The 18,690-nt window shown below is 43.9% G+C and overlaps 1 protein-coding gene, 2 long non-coding RNA genes and 1 pseudogene across 12 annotated transcripts in view; all 4 read left to right on the top strand.

Moving 5' to 3' along the window:
• Positions 1-597: 597 nt before the first annotated feature.
• LOC148135490 (uncharacterized) lies at positions 598-9,751 on the top strand. Of its 2 annotated transcripts, XR_015755059.1 has the most exons (4): positions 598-725; positions 1,346-1,441; positions 8,955-9,061; positions 9,537-9,751. It is a non-coding gene; the product is annotated as an uncharacterized LOC148135490 (long non-coding RNA). The 2 variants fall into 2 exon arrangements; XR_015755058.1 differs by lacking the exon at positions 8,955-9,061.
• A 203-nt stretch (positions 9,752-9,954) lies between these two features.
• Positions 9,955-12,405, top strand: LOC148135489 (histone H2B type 1-B-like; the record flags this gene model as incomplete). The annotated part of the gene is made up of 1 exon (XM_087984600.1): positions 9,955-12,405. A coding segment is annotated over one exon (336 nt), but the record flags the coding sequence as incomplete, so codon positions are not given.
• A 319-nt stretch (positions 12,406-12,724) lies between these two features.
• LOC122544575 (histone H2A-like) lies at positions 12,725-13,116 on the top strand (annotated as a pseudogene).
• A 4,838-nt stretch (positions 13,117-17,954) lies between these two features.
• LOC122547020 (uncharacterized) overlaps positions 17,955-18,690 on the top strand; it is a 73,314-nt gene continuing 72,578 nt past the window's right edge. For 8 of the 9 annotated variants that reach the window (XR_015755191.1, XR_015755187.1, XR_015755189.1 and 5 more), the window contains exon 1: positions 17,955-18,435. This is a non-coding gene — a long non-coding RNA (uncharacterized LOC122547020). The remainder of the gene's footprint in view (positions 18,436-18,690) is intronic. The other variant, XR_015755193.1, reaches the window with a different exon arrangement.

Genomic DNA, 18,690 nt, shown 5'->3' with positions numbered 1-18,690 from the left:
AAATCATTCAGCCTTCTCTGCTCGAAAGAAAACAATCCAAGCTTATTTAGTCTCTTATTTTCTTTTGGAAGTAATATTTGTGCTTTGATACTAATCCACAACACTGGGTATGGGTTTAGCACTGCTGCTATCACTGTCGGTTTAATGTGAATGATTGTGGACGGCACGGTGGCCCAGTGGTTAGCACTGCTGCCTCACAGCGCCAGAGACCCGGGTTCAATTCCCACCTCTGTGTGGAGTTTGCACGTTCTCCCCGTGTCTGCGTGGGTTTCCTCCGGGTGCTCCGGTTTCCTCCCACAGTCCAAAGATGTGCAGGTCAGGTGAATTGGCCAGGCTAAATTGCCCGTTGTGTTAGGTAAGGGGTAGATGTAGGGGTAGGGGAAGGTGTATGGGTGGGTTGCGCTTCGGCGGGGCGGTGTGGACTTGTTGGGCCGAAGGGCCTGTTTCCACACTGTATGTAATCTAATCTAATTCTTGCATCCTGAAGCAGCGCATGCGCGATGCAGCTCCTTCCCCCAAAATTGAACCTTTGTGACGAGTAGAGGAGCGCATGCGTGAGGCGCTGCCCCAGCATTTACTCTTGAGTGCAAGAGGTTTGTTTGGAACAGACCGCAATGGAGAGATCAGCGCCCAGGGAAGCGAGGGAACAGCAGGCTCCTTCCAGCAGCACATCGGGATGGGAGCCTGGGACACAGAGGAGGCTCCGAGACCGGGATTGATTCGGGGTGAGTTCAGGGAGAACCGGGGGCTGGTTGTAAGAGGCCGAGCGGAGCAGGAACTGGTCCCGGAACTTGGAGTGAGCGGGCTGGGGGGAAGAGAGAGGCCTTTCTCAGGCTGTGTGTGGGCCTGCTGAGGGAGGCAGAGCGGGAAGAAGCTGGTTCTTGGGGTTTTTTAATCCCCTACACACTGATGGGAATTCATTGTTTGACTTCTGTTTCATACTGTTTGTTGATACTGGGCAGTGAAGAATGGAAGTACAGACCATAATTTTGCGACAATCTTATAAAGGATACTTATTAGAGTGAACAGACTTGAAGTTTCGAGTAAAACATTAGACATAGCGTCCCTTGTTCTTTCCTTCAACATTTAGTGTATTGGCAGCTTGCTATTGGTGTATGTCAGCGTTGCAGCTGCTTCAGGAATTCCCATTCATGGAGGTGAACAGATAATATTTCTGGATCTCACCCAATTGTCACAAAGTTGCAAATAAAAGAAAAGGAGAAAGAGTGGAATTGAAACCTGGTTCTGTTTGAATTGCTAGGTTTAAAAATACCCAAATGATTATTAACTGACTGCCACACTAATCAGTTAAATCTTGCCTAACGTTGCTTATATTGATTTACAGCTGAAAAATCTTCTGTGTTCCTCCAAGGAAATATTTGAATGTCATATTTCCTCGGTACAAAGCCAATTGTGACCAGCTGCTTCTAACAAACAGAAGGTATGTTACCACTGTCAAAACAGAGAACATCCTTTCCACAGGCACAGAGCAGATTGAATGAGACTTAGTTTGAGCTCAATTTCCAGAGATATATCCAAAGAAATGGACAGTTAGACACAACTGCAGAAAGACAAATTTCTTTTTTCTCTGCATTCTCCATAGACATCTTCCCAGTTTCAGTTAATATGATTCATAGGCCACTACCATTCACAGCATTTTTGAAGCTGACTGGTTGTCTAAAGTAGGCAATTGGTGTACTAAATCCAATTTACATTTTAAATGTCACAAACCGGATAAACAATGACATCGTGCTTTTACATAATTTCAGCAGCCATATGTGACAAGTAGGGAATCATTACTGAGCACACAATATCAATATGAAAAAATAATATCATTAATTCAAATTATTAATACAGCTTCCTACAACATCATGAGATATACTTGATCAGGTCCAAGAGTTTGAGACACCTTTATTTTTTTTTTAACGTCTCTAACACGCTGCCTCACAGCGCCAGAGACCTGGGTTCAATTCCCGCCTCAGGCGATTGACTGTGTGGAGTTTGCACGTTCTCCCCGTGTCTGCATGGGTTTCCTCTGGGTGCTCCGGTTTCCTCCCACAGTCCAAAGATGTGCAGGTCAGGCCATGCTAAATTGCCCGTAGTGTTAGGTAAGGGGTAAATGTAGGGGGATGGGTGGGTTGCGCTTCGGCGGCTCGGTGTGGACTTGTTGGGCCGAAGGCCTGTTTCAACACTGTAATCTAATCTAATCTAATCTAAAAACACCTTTTGGCATGTGAACTGTTTTCACGATGTCAATATTTAATTCCCCAAGTTTCCTAGCCTCCACTCCTATGTCTCCAGGCATAGAATAGTAACTGTACTCACATATTCATATTACAAAGAATGACAGATTCAGATTGATAAATGCATTCATACATTATCAAATCAGAAACTGATTGGGAGAGATTAAATATAAATTTATTAGTCATTAATAACTCATCTAGCAGAAACTTTCAGGGTTAGTCTTTTAGTTAGAATTAGAATGCATACAGTTTTGGAACAGGACCTTTAGCCCTGCAAGTCCACACCGACCCTCTTAAAATGATCTCAACCAGAGCCATTCCCTTATCACTCTACATTTACCCCTGACTAATGCACTTAACCCACACATCCTTGAACACTGCGGACAATTTAGCATGCCAATTCACAAAACCTCTTCTTTGGACTGTGGGAGGAAACCGGGGCACCCAGAGGAAACCCACACAGACACAGGGAGAATGTGCAAACTCCACGCAGACAGTCACCTGAGGCTGGAATCGAATCCAGATCTCTGGCGCTGTGAGGCAACACAGCCAACCACTGAGCCACTGTGCCGTATAATATGCTGCATTATACAAGAATATTCACATTTTAGAAACTGACTGGTACAGATTGATTACAACACTCGTATGTTCACAGAACAGAAACTGATAGTTACAGATTGATAACTACATTTTCACATTCATATTGCAGAAAATGACAGGTATGATTTAATGAATATATTTGCATATTTATAAGCAGAAACATTCAGGGATATATTAATAACTGCATTCATACATTCACATATCTGAAACTGACAAGTACAGATCAAAAACTAAATTCGCTTATTGACGTAGCAGAAACTGAGACACACAGATTGATACTTGCACTCATACATTCAGATAGCTGAAACAGACAGGCACAGATGGATAGCGGAAACTGACAAAAACTTTCCCATAGCATAACCTAACCGGTAAAGACTTATTACTACACTTTCAATTTCACAGAGGGAAAAACACACTGTCATGTACAGCTTGATAATGATACTCAAAAATAACAGAGCAGAATCTCACAGGTACATATTGGGAACTACACTCTCTCATTGACCTAGCAGAAATTGACAGATGCAGACTGATAACTACACTGACACATTCACAACACAAACTGACAGGAACAGGTTGAAAACCATCCTCATTCATTCATGTAGCAGAAACTAACAGGTATAGATGATAACCACCATAAATTGATAACTGGACTCACACATTCACGTTACAGAAACTGACATACATTTTGATGAAGGCATTTGGACATTACCAAAGCAGAAACTTACAGCTACATGTTCATATCAACACTCTCATAGACAGACAGCTGAAACTCGTTGAGCTCAGTTTGAGAGAGAGATGTTCAAACAACTGAGAAAATATCAGTTTGTTTTGTTCTCACAATTCACAATGCACATGTGTCCAGTTTGAACAAATTTACCATTCACAGTTCATTGACATTTGAACAATTTTGAAACTGGAATGTCTGAATTCTTGTCCAAAATATGCACTCACGAACTGAAATAGATCTGCCTAAAGTCACCCTCATAACGAGTATCACATAAAGAATCACACCCTCACTGAGAATTTTAGTGGCTGCCAGAGAGATACGTCCCTTTACCCAATAGAAACTGACAAGCATGCATTGATACCTTTGTTCACTCGTTCACTTTGCAGAAACAGGCAAAAAGACATTGATGGCAACACACATATTGACAGGGTAGTCTCTCTCTCTCACACACACACACAACCTTTTGCGGACACTGCCATGGATAGATTCATAACACTCACATTCTGTCATTCACATGACAGAAAGTGACACACACACACTCTTATTTTCATTGCACATACCAGCAGGAGTGGGTTGACAACTACACTTTCATATTCAGATATCAGAAAGTATCGTGTACAGATGAATAACTGCTCAAATGTTCACCTATCAGAAAGTGGCATTACAGATCAATAACCAAACTCAACTGCTATCAGGTAGCAGTTGAGTTTGGTTATTGTTCACAAAGATAAAAACAAACTGACCGGTACGTTATGATAGCTAAAATTACATTCAGAGGTCGGAAACTGACAAGTAGACCTCTGATTGCTAAATACACACTCACGTTTACACAATAGTAACTGTCCTAGAAAGATTAATATTCACAATGCAGAAAGTGACAGGAACAAGTTGATAACACTCCCATTTCACAGAACATGAACTGACAGGTACAGTTTGATAACTATTCACAGAACAAAATCTGACAGCCATATATTGACACTCGCACTTTTACACCTAGCAGAAATTGACAGATACAGATTGATAACTAAACTCACATTCGCACAGCAGAAACTGAGAGAATAGATTTATAACAACAGTCACATGCTTGAATTGCAATAACTTACGGGGACACCTTAATGACAACACTTACATGTTCATGTGACAAGAATGGACAGGTACAGGTCGATAAATGAATTTTCATATTCACAATGCAGGAAGTGAGAGATGGAGACTGTGTGATCAGACTGTGGCTTTAAGAGGTTTATTTTGTCCTTGAAGAGTAATTTTAAGGCAGAGACACCGAATCACAAGACCCAACAGTTTGAGGCCTATTGGGTATCTTTACAGAAAACTGAAGACTCATCAACAGAAATACTTTACATTTGAGAAGGAGACCTTGGATTTGTTGTTTTTAGAGAAATTTAAGAACAAAAATTACAAACTGTTTCGATGAAGCTTATTATCTCAGTCATTCAATTTGCAAATTAGATACATGGCAGGACAAGAGAACCTAATTGCCAAGGTGTTGTCGTAAGTTTGATGACAAAAGTTGGAAACGTTTCGTAGCAGGAAAACTTGGACTGTCGTTGTGAATGTTTTCATGCTTAGAGTCACTGAAATGTATATGTATTGTGTACTAATAATGTAAGGGTAAAGAATTTTTTATAAAGTTAGGCCATTTCTATATATTATGCAAAAGTGAGGACTGCAGATGCTGGAAACCAGAGCTTAGATCAGATTGGTGCTGGAAAAGCACAGCAGATCAGACTGCATCTGCGGAGCAGGAAAATCGATGTTTCGGGCAAAAGCACTTCATCAGGAATTGAGGCAGGAAGCCTCCAGGGTGGAGAGATAAATGAGAGGGGGTGGGAATGGGGGGGAAAGTAGCACAAAGTACAACAGGTGAATGGGGGTGGGGATGGAGGTGATAGGTCAGAGGGGACGGTGGAGCGGATAGGTGGGAGGGGAGACTGACAGGTAGGATAGGTCATGTGGGCGGTGCTGAGCTGGAAGTTTGGAACTGAGGTAAAGTGGGGGGAGGGGAAATGAGGAAGCTGGTGAAGTCCACATTGTTGCCCTGGGGTTGAAATATTCTGAGGCGGAAGATGAGGTGTTCTTCCTCCAGGATTCGGGTGGTGAGAGAGTGGTGGTGAAGGAGGCCCTGGACCTGCATGTCCTCGGCAGAGTGGGAGGGGGAGTAAAACTGTTGGGCCATGGGGCAGTGGGGTTGTTTGGTGCGGTGTCCCGAAGATGTTGCCTGAACTGCGCTGCGAGGAGGCATCTAATCTCCCCAGTGTAGAGGAGACTGCATCAGGAGCAACGCATACAAAAAATGGCATTGGTGGATATGCAGGTAAAACTTTGATGGATGTAGAAGGCTCCTTTGGGGCCTTGGATGGTGGTGAGGGAGGAGGTGTGGTTGCAGGTTTTGCAATTTCTGTGGTGGCAGGGGAGGGTGCCAGGATGGGAGGGTAGTGGACCTGACCAGGTAATCACTGAGGGAATGGTCTTTGCGGAAAAGGGTGGGTAGAGAAATATATCTCTGGTGCTGGGGTCTGTTTGGAGGTGGTGGAAATGTCGGCAGATGATATGGTTAATGCGAAGGTTGGTAGGGTGGAAAGTGAGGACCAGGATGGTTCTGTCCTTGTTACGGTTGGAGGGATGGGGTTTGAGGGCGGAGGTGCGGGAGGTGGACGAGATGCGTTGGAGGGCATCTTCAATCAGTTGAGAAGGGAAATTGTGATCTCTAAAGAAGGAGGCCATCTGGTGTGTTCTGTGATGGAACTGGGAGCAGATGCAGCAGAGGTGGAGGAATTGGGAATACAGGATGGCATTTTTGCAGGAGATCGGGTGGGAAGAGGTGTAATCCAGGTAGCTGCGGGAGTCGGTGCATTTGTAAAAAAGGTCAGTGTCAAGTCAGTCGTCATTAATGGAGATGGAGAGGTCCAGGGAGGGAAAGGAGGTGTCAGAGATGGTCCAGGTGAATTCAAGGTGGGGGTGGAATGTGTTGGTGAAGTTGATGCGGGAGCACGAGGTGGTGCCGATGCAGTCATCAATGTAGCGGAGGAAGAGGTGGGGAGTGGTGCCGGTGTAACAATGGAAAGTGGACTGTTCTACGTAGCCGACAAAGAGACAGGCAGAGCTGGGGCCCATACAGATGCCCATGGTTACCCCTTTGGTCTGGAGGAAGTGGGAGGATTCGAAGGAGAAATTGCAGAGGGTGAGGACCAGTTCATCCCAACAAATGCGAGTGTCAGTGGTAGGGTATTGATGGGTTCTTTCTAAGAGGGGTGGAAGGTTTGGTGTTATTGTGGCTTTAAGATGTTTATGTTGCTCTTTGTTCTTGAAGTGAGGTTTTATGGCAGAAGTGTCGAGAAGTCTCCACTAGAGTAAACAGTTTGAGGCTCCTTTTTAAAGTTGGAATATCAGAAACAGCCTGAATGGGTGTAGTCAAGCTCTCACAGAATGACATTTTTAGTTTTGGCTTTCACCAAAGCTGTTGGTGTGCTGAAGATGAAAAAGCTAGTTTTCACCTCTCAGTTACAGTCAGAAACTGCAGATTCTATTTCTGCTACTGGAGTCGTATATGAGACTATCTGTTTTATTGAGTTTGTCTTTTGCCAACAATGTTTATGGGATAATACTGGAACGGTTAATTAGGAAGAGTTACAGTGCCCATTATTCTGTTAAGTTTTCCAATAGAGTTAAGTTATTCCAATTCCTTCTTTATTGCTTTGTATGTTAACTACTGTGGACAGGACAAAATGTACCTTTCAAAGCCACATTATCATTCTAACTGGATAAGTGCTCTCATATTCACATGACAGAAATGAACTGGTAAAGATAGATAACTACACTGCCATAAGTGCACCAGAGTAACATTCAGGAATAGATTAAGCCAAATTCAGATATGCACAACGCAGAAGCTGACAGATACACATTAATATCCAAACTCTCTTATTCACAAAATAGAAAACGTCAGGTAAAGGTTGATGACCATATTTACAACACAAAACTGACAAGGTGAGACTGATGAAAGCATTCACACAGTCACATAGCAGAGACAGATAGGGGTAGACTGTTAATTACACAGACATATTCACTGAGCAGAAACTGACAGGTACAGATTAATAATGCCAGTCAAACTTTGAATAGCAGAAATGAACATAAAGAAATGAATAGCAAAACCCTCATTTGCATAACAGAAACTGTCAAGGACCAGTTAGTGAATACACTCCCGTTCACAGAGCAAACACTGCCAGGGACAGACGGATGACTGCAAATAGGGGGAGAAAGTGAGGTCTGCAGATGTTGGAAATCAGAGCTAAAAATGTGTTGCTGGAAAAGTGCAGCAGGTCAGGCAGCATCCAAGAAACAGGAGAATCAACGTTTCGGGCATAAGCCCTTCTTCAGGAATGAAGAAGGGCTTATGCCCGAAACGTCAATTCTCCTGTTCCTTGGATGCTGCATGACCTGCTGCGCTTTTCCAGCAACACATTTTCAGAGCTGATGACTACAAATACACATTCTCACAGCAGAGATCTTGAGGATAGACTGATAATTACACAAACATAATGACTGTGGAAGAACAGACAAATACAGATTGATGACTAGATTGGCATACACATCACAACCTGTGAGGAACAGTTTAACTAAACTGAGATACTCACAAAGCAGAAGCTGACAGGTACATGTTAATAACAACATTAACATATTCCCAACACAGAAACTGAAAAGGTAATATTGATAAAAGCATTCCCATATTCACATAGCAGAGACTGATAATTACACAGACAAATTCATTGAGCAGAAAGAAACAGGTACAGATTGATAAAGCCGGTCAAACATTCTCATGTCAAAGACTGATAGGCACCGCAATGGTAATGACAATTATACATTGTCACAACAGAGACTTTCTGGGATTGAGTGATAATTGCACAAACGTAATCATTTTGGAAGAACTGACAGGTACAGACTGATGACTACACTCACATTCAGATGGCAGAAACTGACAGGGACAGATTGTGTGAGAGAGTAATAATCATTCACCTCCCGATAGCTCAAATGGGTAGATCAAAAACCATACACCCATTTTTCACAGCCACTAATGAGTGGTAAACTAATCCTTAACCAACCTGAAATTCTGAACAACACATCATTCACAGTGTAATCAGGGAATCACAGTGATGAAACAAATAACACAAGAAATTGACACAATTAAAATTTACACAAGTACCATGTTCAAAATAATCCATAAATAACCGTGACCAGTTCAGAGTGAGTACAAATGACTTGTCATCAAATGACGTTCAGAGAAAATCCACACAGCAAAGTTTATAATGAAAAAAAAGTCCTGCTAGAAACTGAAACGCACTGAATGATATCTATTCTAATGTGTTGCAAAGTAAGATTTCAGGAACTGAAAAATCGGCAGGAGGCTGCTGACACTGATTGAGAAACCAAACATTCATGGAGTAAAATTCACGTTGTCAGCAGAAAGCAAAAGGCACAGGTAAGTTCCCTTCAGTCATTTGAGGTAATCAGATTAGAACTGACAATGATACACACCCTGGCAGCTATTCTGAGTAATGTATGAATACTTTGCGCTGATTCTTATTGGAGATTTGAAGAAGAATAGGGGAAAAGATAACTGAAAGGAGTTTACAGAGTAGATGATGGTAGAATGTCCTTCATCTTCAGCAAGAAACACGAGCTAAAGAGAACCTTGCCTAACTCCCACTTTCCTCCAACACGATGCAATTGTCAAGTAGTTCCATCATTTCCAGGAGTAAAACACACTCCCTGTCAGATTGCAGTGCATTTTCTCACTTGACAACAAATGTGATGCCGATTTTAAAATGGAAGAGAAAAGAAAATCATTATCAAAAGATACAGAATACATTACAAGTAGAATGTCACATTTTAGAGTGAGCTCGGAATTTGATCCCTTCACAAAATTTCGGTTTGTGTTTCCGATGATATTGCAGATCCAGACATCCACATTGAGTCCCACACCAACCAATCAGAGTGAAGTTACCGTGCCTACAAAGTAGCCAATCACGAGCCAGGATTTCCCCGATCCCTCATTAGCATTGATGACGCCATCAGTCCATAAAGAGCCCGCTTTCCTTTCTTCTGTGTCTGACAATGAGCGGCGCTATGGCTGAGAAAAAGAAGATTCTGGATTAGTGGTATTGGAAGAGCACAGCAGTTCAGGCAGCATCCAAGGAGCTTCGAAATCGACGTTTCGGGCAAAAGCCCTTCATCAGGAATAAAGGCAGTGATTTTCCCCGAAGCGTCGATTTCGAAGCTCCTTGGATGCTGCCTGAACTGCTGTGCTCTTCCAGCACCACTAATCCAGAATCTGGTTTCCAGCATCTGCAGTCATTGTTTTTACCTTGAGGAAAAGAAGGGTCAAGTTGCTCAGAAGCGCGCGAAGAGGGCGGTAAGAAGAGAAGGCGGTCCAGGAAAGAAAGTTTCTACATCTATAAAGTGATGAAGCAGGTTCACCCCGACACCGGCATCTCCTCCAAGGCCATGAGCATCATGAACTCGTTCGTCAACGATATTTTCGAGCGCATCGCGGGAGAGGCTTCCCGCCTGGCCCATTACAACAAGCGCAGCACCATCAGCTCCCGGGAGATCCAGACCGCCGTGCGGCTGCTGCTGCCCGGGGAGCTGGCCAAGCACGCCGTGTCGGAGGATACAAAGGCGGTGACCAAGTACACCAGCTCCAAGTGAAGGGCCGCATTGCACTGAAACACACATCCACAACCCAAAGGCTCTTTTATGAGCCACCCACAACTTCCCTGAGACAGCTGAACCGTTATGTTTTGGAGTATGTACAATTTATGTCTTTGCGGTATATGTTCTATAAATGTGTAAATTCATGATTGATCGCTGACACGGTGCGCGTCTTATTCACGGATGTGGTCTTGATCTCTCTCCCCAGGCAGGGACTATGGGATATACATGTTAAACGCCAATGAGTCATTTTTCAGCTGTTTGTATGTGTCCTTGTTGCTCTTTGTTATTTGAACAGGTCAGGAGCTACAATTTCCGGTGGGGCACGAACTCTAGGTTTTGCCCCCGGCAAGCAAAACAAAATGTTTCCCTCTGAGTCCGATTTTACTTTGTTTATTTTCATTTCCAAATCTCCGCACGGATATTGTCCGGATGCAGAACCTTGCAAAATGCACTGAAATAAAACTAAAACAGCTGAAGAAGTGGCAGCGCAAATGTGGAGCTTTTACCGATCTATGATGGTGTGCAATAGGGAGGGCAACTTTAAAATATTCTCGAATGATCGTGCTCACTATTAATGCACTTACTCGGGAGAACGTAATCTCCTGTTTTGTCAGTATGTCGGGGTGCTGTTGAAGTGTGAAGTAAATGATTAGTTGCAGATTGCAGGGTTTGGCGCCTTTTTTGTTTCCGCTTGTATTTAATGTTTAGAAAATCCCAATTCAAGATCCGAAATGGGCAGGTTCCAATAGGCTAGGGACTGAGGTAGAGAGTTAGAGGGTACACTTTTAATGTAAAAGTAAATTATCTCGAGTCGTCGTGCATTCTTTTGTGTTTAAACTCCGTACTTGTTGGTACATATTGGCGGGCTTTTCAAATTGTAAAAAAGCGGATTGGGGAATGAAGCAGATATCTGATTGGTCACATTGTTCAGCACCTCCTAATATTGTTTCAATTCCCAATCAGACACGGCCCCCCCACCATTCCTCCCGAAGGTATAAGAGACCGCAATGTGGGCGGAATGCAGCATTCTCTCTGAAAGTGGTTGTGTGAGTTTGTGACTATGTCTGGAAGAGGACCGACCACCTGAAGGTGCTGGGTATTTGGTTCGGAGGGGCTGGGGCGTGCGCCAAGTCTTGGGAGGAGCGTATCAGCAAAGTGAGGCAGAAACTGGGCAGATGGAAGCTACGGTCGCTCTCCATCGCGGGAAAAAACCTGGTCATCAGGTGTGAGGCACTGTCATTGCTGTTATACATTACACAGGTCTGGCCTATTCCCAGAACCTGTGCCGCTGCAGTCACCCGGGCCATCTTCCAGTTTATATGGAGGTCAAAGATGGACCGGGTCCGAAGGGACTCACTGTATAAAGATCTGGGCAATGGGGGAAAAAATACACCCAATGCCACCTTCACCCTGATGGCCACCTTTGTGTGTGGCTGCATCAAGCTGTGCATGGATCCCCGGTACGCAAACACCAAGTGTCACTACGTACTGAGGTTCTACTTGTTCCCGGTGTTGCGAAGGATGGGCCTGGCCTCGCTGCCGCGGAACGCTTCGAGTAGTTGGACCAGTCCGTATCACCTGTCCTTCGTGGAGAAATTTATCAAGAGAAAACACCTTTGACCACAAGTCCATTAGGAAGTGGTCAGCACGTAGTGTCCTTGAGACCCTTCGGGAAAAGGAGAGGGCGGATCCTATCGAGCGGTTCCCTGAGCAGACTGTCAAAGCCATTTGGGAGAATGCCTCATCGCCAGAACTTTCCAACAAGCACCAAGACATGGCTTGGCTGGTGGTGAGAAGGGCTCTGCCTGTGAGATCCTTTATGCACGCCCGGACTCTCAGCACGCTGCCCTCGAAGCGGCTGCGGGGGGGGGACGAAACTGTCACACACCTCCTTCTGGAATGTGCCTACGCAGAGGAAGTCTGGAGAGGGATGCAGTGGTGTTTGTCGAGGTTCGTCCCGAGCAGCGCCGTGACGCGGGACTCCGTGCTCTACGGCCTGTTCCCCGGGACGCACACCGAGACGAACATCAACTGTGCCTGGAGGATCATCAACTCGGTGAAGGACGCTCTCTGGGTGGTCCGAAACCTGCTGATCTTCCAGCTGAAGGAGTTGACCCCGACTGAGTGTTGCAGACTGGCACATTCCATGGTCCAGGACTACGTGTTGAGGGACGCGCTGAAGCTTGGGGCAGCTGCCGCCAAGGCGCAGTGGGGAAAGACCACGAAGAACAGGGGGCCCATGCAGTCATTTGGGCTCTGATGATGCCTCAGCTAATTATATGGGCATATGATCAAAAAATGTACAGACCTGTATAAAAATGATAAGTTTTGATCTCTGTATGTACATGTTTACATATGTATGGCATGACCAATTGTACAGACCATCAAATTATTTTATGAATAAAGTATATTTTTGAAATAAAAAAAAATGTCTGGAAGAGGAGGAAAGGGCGGTGGGAAAGCTCGTTCCAAGGCGAAGTCTCGGTCATCCCGGGCTGGCCTGCAGTTCGGGTGGGCCGTGTTCACAGGCTCCTGAGAAAGGGTAACTATGCTGAGCGTGTGGGTGCCGGAGTGCCGGTCTATCTGGCTGCGGTGCTGGAGTATCTGACGGCTGAAATCCTGGAGCTGGCCGGCAACGCGGCCCGGGACAACAAGAAGACCCGCATCATCCCCAGGCACCTGCAGCTGGCCGTGCGCAACGACGAGGAGCTCAACAAGCTGCTGGGAGGGGTGACCATCGCTCAGGGCGGGGTGCTGCCTAATATCCAGGCCGTGCTGCTGCCCAAGAAAACCGCCGCTAGGGGAGCCGCTAAAAAGTGAAGAGACCATTCTTGAATCTGACAAACCAAAGGCTCTTTTAAGAGCCACTCACAACATCTGTGAAAGGAGGTAAACTCTCCCCTCTGTCGGATTGAATTACTTTCCTTTAATTGATATCGGTTTCAGTCCCTGTTTTATTTGGTACTGTACTGTCGCTGTGTGTGTGATCTAATATGAAACCTTACCTCATTGCCGTTCGTCGTTCGAACTGTGACACAAGGAGCGTGAAAAGTTTTTCATGGATAAATTATACACCGCAAATCTAACAAGGGTCGTAGTGCATCATTTTTATTGCTCTGTATATGTCTGTCATCTCGTGTCTTTAATTAGATTCCAAAAAATGAATCACTCAGTCCCTGTACTCCTCGCTTGCAGGCAGTTTCACGTTATCTTGAAGTGCATTTAGTAAGAGCTGAATTGGCTCAGTGTCACAAGAAAGTTTATAATGAGTGGTCGCTGACCCTCTGTGCTTTTAACTCTAAAGCGTTCGTATGTAGAGCCTTTTCCCTGTACGTAGAGAGGGAATATAATGGGGGCCGCAGAGTCATCTTCAGCATCTTCGAGTTGTTCAAGTTGCTCTTTAATACTGGACCAGTTCGGGAGCTACACGCTCCTGTGGGGTATGAACTTGATTTTGATCTCTGGCAAACAGGAAAAGTGCCCTATCTTTGAATTCCACAGATAGATTCATTTTACACTTAAATTTCCAAACACAGGGTGTTGTCTGATCGCAGAATGCTCTGAATGGGGCTTTCTACTGTCATTTCGACGCTTTCAAAGTGAACTGGCAACAAACTAGAACATTTGCCTCACAGCAAGAGTCAGTTAAACAGCACAGAAACAGATCTTTCTGTCCTACCAATCCATACCCACTATAACCTCAAACTAGATTAGTACCATGTGCCTGTTTGTTGGCCCATAACTCTCCAAACCTTTCCTAATTTTGTACTTATCGAAATGTCATTCAAATATTGTGACTGTACCTACATGCATCACTTCCTTTGGAAGCTAATTCCATGCAAACCACATTGTTATTTAAAAAAAAGGTTGCTTTTTAAAATCTGTTTCCTTTTACGTTAAAAATATGCCTCAGAGTCTTGCAATCCCTTAGCATATGAAATACATCTTACCTTTAGCCCTCATGATTGTCAAAACTCTTATCACCCAACAAGATCTTAGGCTCCAGAGAAGAAAAGACCAAGCCTATTCTTATAATGGAAACCCTACATTCCCAGCATCATTCTACTAGATCTTTTCTGAACCATTTTCAGTTCAATAGTATCCCATAATAACAGGCCGACCAGAATTTGATATGGTAATCCAGAAGAGGCCTCCCCATCATCCTATATGACGTCAATATGACTTTTGAACTCCTGTACTCAAAGGGCTAAGCAATTAAGGCAAACATGCTAGATGTTTTCTTCACCACACTGTCTACATGTGATGCAAACTTCAAGAATATGAGCTGATCCACAAGGTCTCTCTGTTCTACAACTTTATCCAGGGCCCTACTTGTAGTTGTATAAGCCCTAACCTTGTTTGCTTTGTAAAAATGTAATGCCTCAATAAATCCATCTGCCATTCCTCAGGCCATTGATTCAATTGATCAAGATTTCTTTCCAAGCTTAGATAGCCTTCACTATCCATTATACTACCAATTTTGGTGACATCTGAAAACTTACTAAGCATGCCTACTATATTCTCATCTATATCATTTGCATATGAAAGAAAAACAAACAAGAGTGGACCCAGCACTGATTGGGGTGGAACGCCATTGGTAACAGGCATCCAGTCTGAAAAGCAACTGTCCACCACCTCTCAGTCTCCTGCTGTTAAGCCAATTTTGTATCGAATTGGCATGCTCAACCAGAATCCCATGTAATCTAACCCTACTATTTAGTCTACAATGCAGAAACTTGTCAAAGGCATTACCAAAGACAAAGTCAATAATGTTTACCACTGTGTCCTCAACCTTCTTGGATACTCCCTCAACAATCTCAATCAGCCTTGGGAAATATAATTTCCTTCTACCAAACTATCCTGACAATTCCTAATAATTCCTTGCCTTCTCCCACCACCCCTCCCCAAACTGTACATTTGAATCCTACCTTTCAGAAGCATCTCCACCAATGCACCCACCACACAAGTCAGACTCACTGGTCTATACTTACCAGATTCTCCTTATATCCCTTCTTAAAATAATGGCAAAATATTACCCAATACCTAGTCATCCAGCACCTCAGCGTAGTTACAGATGATACAAATGTTTCTGCAAGGGGAATCATTATATCCTCCTTAACTTCCCATAATGTCCTGGGATACATTAGATCAGATCTCTGAGATTTATCCAATCATATGCTTTCAAAGACCTCCAGCATTTCCTCTTCAGTAATGTGTACTGTTTTCAAAACATCAATATTTATTTCCCTGAGTTTGCTGCTTCCCAGCAAAAAAATGTGAAAATTCATTTTCTGCCTCTCCCATCTTCTGAAATTCAAACTGAACTGCAGAGGTGAACTGGATCTGCTGATAACAAAATGGTCCATGTCTGCTCACACAAAATGGCTGACAAATAAAAAGGCAACCTGCTTTAGAACTAAGATGCAAGATGGCTGAAAGGAAATGAATGTGACTAACAGTCTGTCCCAGCCTTAAAGTAAACAATGAGACCTTTGAACAAAACTACTCCAAAGACAGTTGCCTTGAGCAGCAACCATCCCAGATCAGAACATGCCACCAAGACAAACAAGGCAATATTCTCAGCTCAGTAATAAAAGTGTGATTATACCATCCAACGAATAAGCTCCAGGTGCGAGACATAGCTAACTGTTGGTCCTGTAGCTACTTAGGGAGTTTAGTATGCTATTTCATATTAAACAGTTGTTTCTTAATTAATTTGCAATATCAAGCAATAATTTTATTTAGAGTTTCTACAACATAAATATAGATACATGGAACCAAAACATTTATGCCTATGTGTGAAAGTTAGTAACTTTTCAGAAGTAGGCTCATTCTCCCTGGACAAAATAGATTACTCACAATCATTAATCACAATGTCCTAAGAAATATTTATACCTAAACTAACCAGAACAGAAAGCATTATTACAAATCCTATAGCAACTAGTTAAAATTAAATGCCTTTGGTATTTTTAACGCAAATAATGAGAACAGTGGATAATATAAGAGGAATAATAGAATTTCATAAAGAAAGCACATGAGATAAAATAAATAACAGAATTCAAACTGACTGCAGATAAAGCCAGCCTGAGAGGCCTGAAGGAGTCTAGCAATTAACTTTGGAATGTGATGAAGAGGATGCATAGCAAGATGGCAAGGACTAGTCATTATAGTACCTGTTCAACGCCATAAGGCCATGGGAAGCCGATGCCTGTTAAAGGAATGCCCATCATTGATTAGATGTCTTATAGGATTTGGTTTACAAAGTAAGAGGGAGGAGCAGTGTGATCAAGTTGTATGTGATTGTTAACAGCAAATTTATAAAAATACTGATTTTTGTTATAAATTCACAGTGTGTCATGGATTTCCCTTCAAAGGCTGGCCTCTGGAGAGGATCCTTTGCCCCTGTTCCTGCTTTAACTGGGTTTCACATGAGTACACCCCCACTTGCCTGAGTTCTGCCTGCCTGCTGAGTTTGCATTCTCTGTCAGCGAAAAGGCTCTGACGACAATAACAACTACTTCTTTGATCTTTAAGGTGTCTTCCTCTCTCTCTCTAATTGCTAACTTGCTCTGCATGAATTTGTAGCATCTCTTTGAACTAATTTTAACCTTATCTGCCAAGACTATCTCATATCCCCCTTTTGCCTTTCTAATCTCCCTCTCAAGAATGCCCCTACTATTTTCATACTGTTCAAGAGATGCATTTCACCCCAGTTGTCTATGTTTAATATATGATTTATTTGTATTCGCAAATAAAACATTGACTTTGCTGCTCCTCCGATGCAGTGCCTTTCCAGTTTCATTTTCATTTTCAATTTCACTCGAATTCCCAGTTCGTGGCATTGTGGGCAGCACATAGACAACAGCTGTTCCAGAAGGTGGCTCACCACCGCCTGCTCAAAGGGGAATAAATGCTAGGCTCAGCCAGCGACGTCCACGTCCCCAGAGTGAATAAACAAAAACACCTGGGGTCTTTCGTTGTGACATACAATACATCACAAGGTTTCTGTCTGCAGCATACCTGATACTAACATCTGTTGTCCACTGTAAACTGAATCGAGGCCAAGAGATTTTATTGCTGCTGCTCCAGGTCTGATTTTTGCACACGCCTCCTGAACCAGAAACAGGGACTAACACTGTGATGCAAGACTCTCTCAAACAGTTACATTCTGCCTTAGTAAGAATGTTCCACCTATTCCACTTATGTTCCTTTCGGAAAGGAATTAATATTTGTGGATGAAGGTCAGCAGGATTGAATACCACAGTTAACATAGTTAAAAATTACACAACACTAGGTTATAGTCCAACAGGTTTAATTGGAAGCACACTAGCTTTCGGAGCGACGCTCCTTCATCAGGTGATTGTGGAGGGCTCGATCGTAACACAGAAATTCTGAGTTATTAACATGACCCGGGAATGAGCTCTATTGGAGCTTCATAAAGGGACAATGTCCCAGCTTGAAACCTTCTCTGCCCTTCCCCGACAGTCCCAGTTCCTTTGGTCAAACTGGGAGAAAAAGGAATTGGGGAAATGACCAATTGATGTTTGTTTCTGGGAAGTATTGGGAAAAGCAGCGCATGCGCAAAGCTGTCCCTCCTCCAATTCTGATTGTTCTTGAGCAGAGAAGCGCATGCGTGAGGCCCTCACCTAGCGCTGCCATTGAGGAGTACCACTAATCCAGCATCTGCAGTCATTGTTTTTACATCGTTGATTGTAACCCTACTGCGAATCCTCTTGCAAGGATGCCTGCCTTGAAGAAGTTTTCCTCCTCTACAAGAATCTCAGGGAGTCCCTCTTCCACTGCAACTCCCAGGTCATTTCCTCTGCCCTGAAGCACTTACTTTTCCCCACCCCCACCCACCCCTAGCTTATCTCTCCAGGCTCACTGCCTTTATTCCTGTTGTAGGGCTTTTGCCCGAAACGTCGATTTCGAAGCTGCCTGGACTGCTATGCTCTTCCAGCACCACTAATCCAGAATTGAGGAGCATTTACTCAGTGAGTGCAAGAGGTTTGTTTGAAACAGGCCGCAATGGAGAGATCAGCGTCCAGGGAAGCGAGGGAACAGCTGGCTCCTTCCAGCAGCACATCGGGATGGGTGCCTGGGACACAGAGGGGGCTCCGAGACCGGGATTGATTCGGGGTGAGTTCAGGGAGAACCGGGGGCTGTTTGTAAGAGGCCGAGCGGAGCAGGAACTGGTCCCGGAACTTGGAGTGAGCGGGCTGGTGGGAAGAGAGAGGCCTTTCTCGGGCTGTGTGTGGGACTGCTGAGGGAGGCAGAGCGGGAAGAAGCTGCTGTGGGACATTCTTGTGGTTTTTAATCCCCTAAACACTGATGGGAATTCATTGTTTGGCTTGTGTTTCCCGCTGTTTGTTACGAATAAACATTGAATTGTTG

Source organism: Chiloscyllium plagiosum, unplaced genomic scaffold (assembly GCF_037043375.1).
Source record: "Chiloscyllium plagiosum isolate Xiang-an unplaced genomic scaffold, Cpla_swu_hap1 HiC_scaffold_49, whole genome shotgun sequence".
Classification (NCBI taxonomy): domain Eukaryota; kingdom Metazoa; phylum Chordata; class Chondrichthyes; order Orectolobiformes; family Hemiscylliidae; genus Chiloscyllium; species Chiloscyllium plagiosum.
This window is presented reverse-complemented; position numbering and strand designations above follow the sequence as displayed.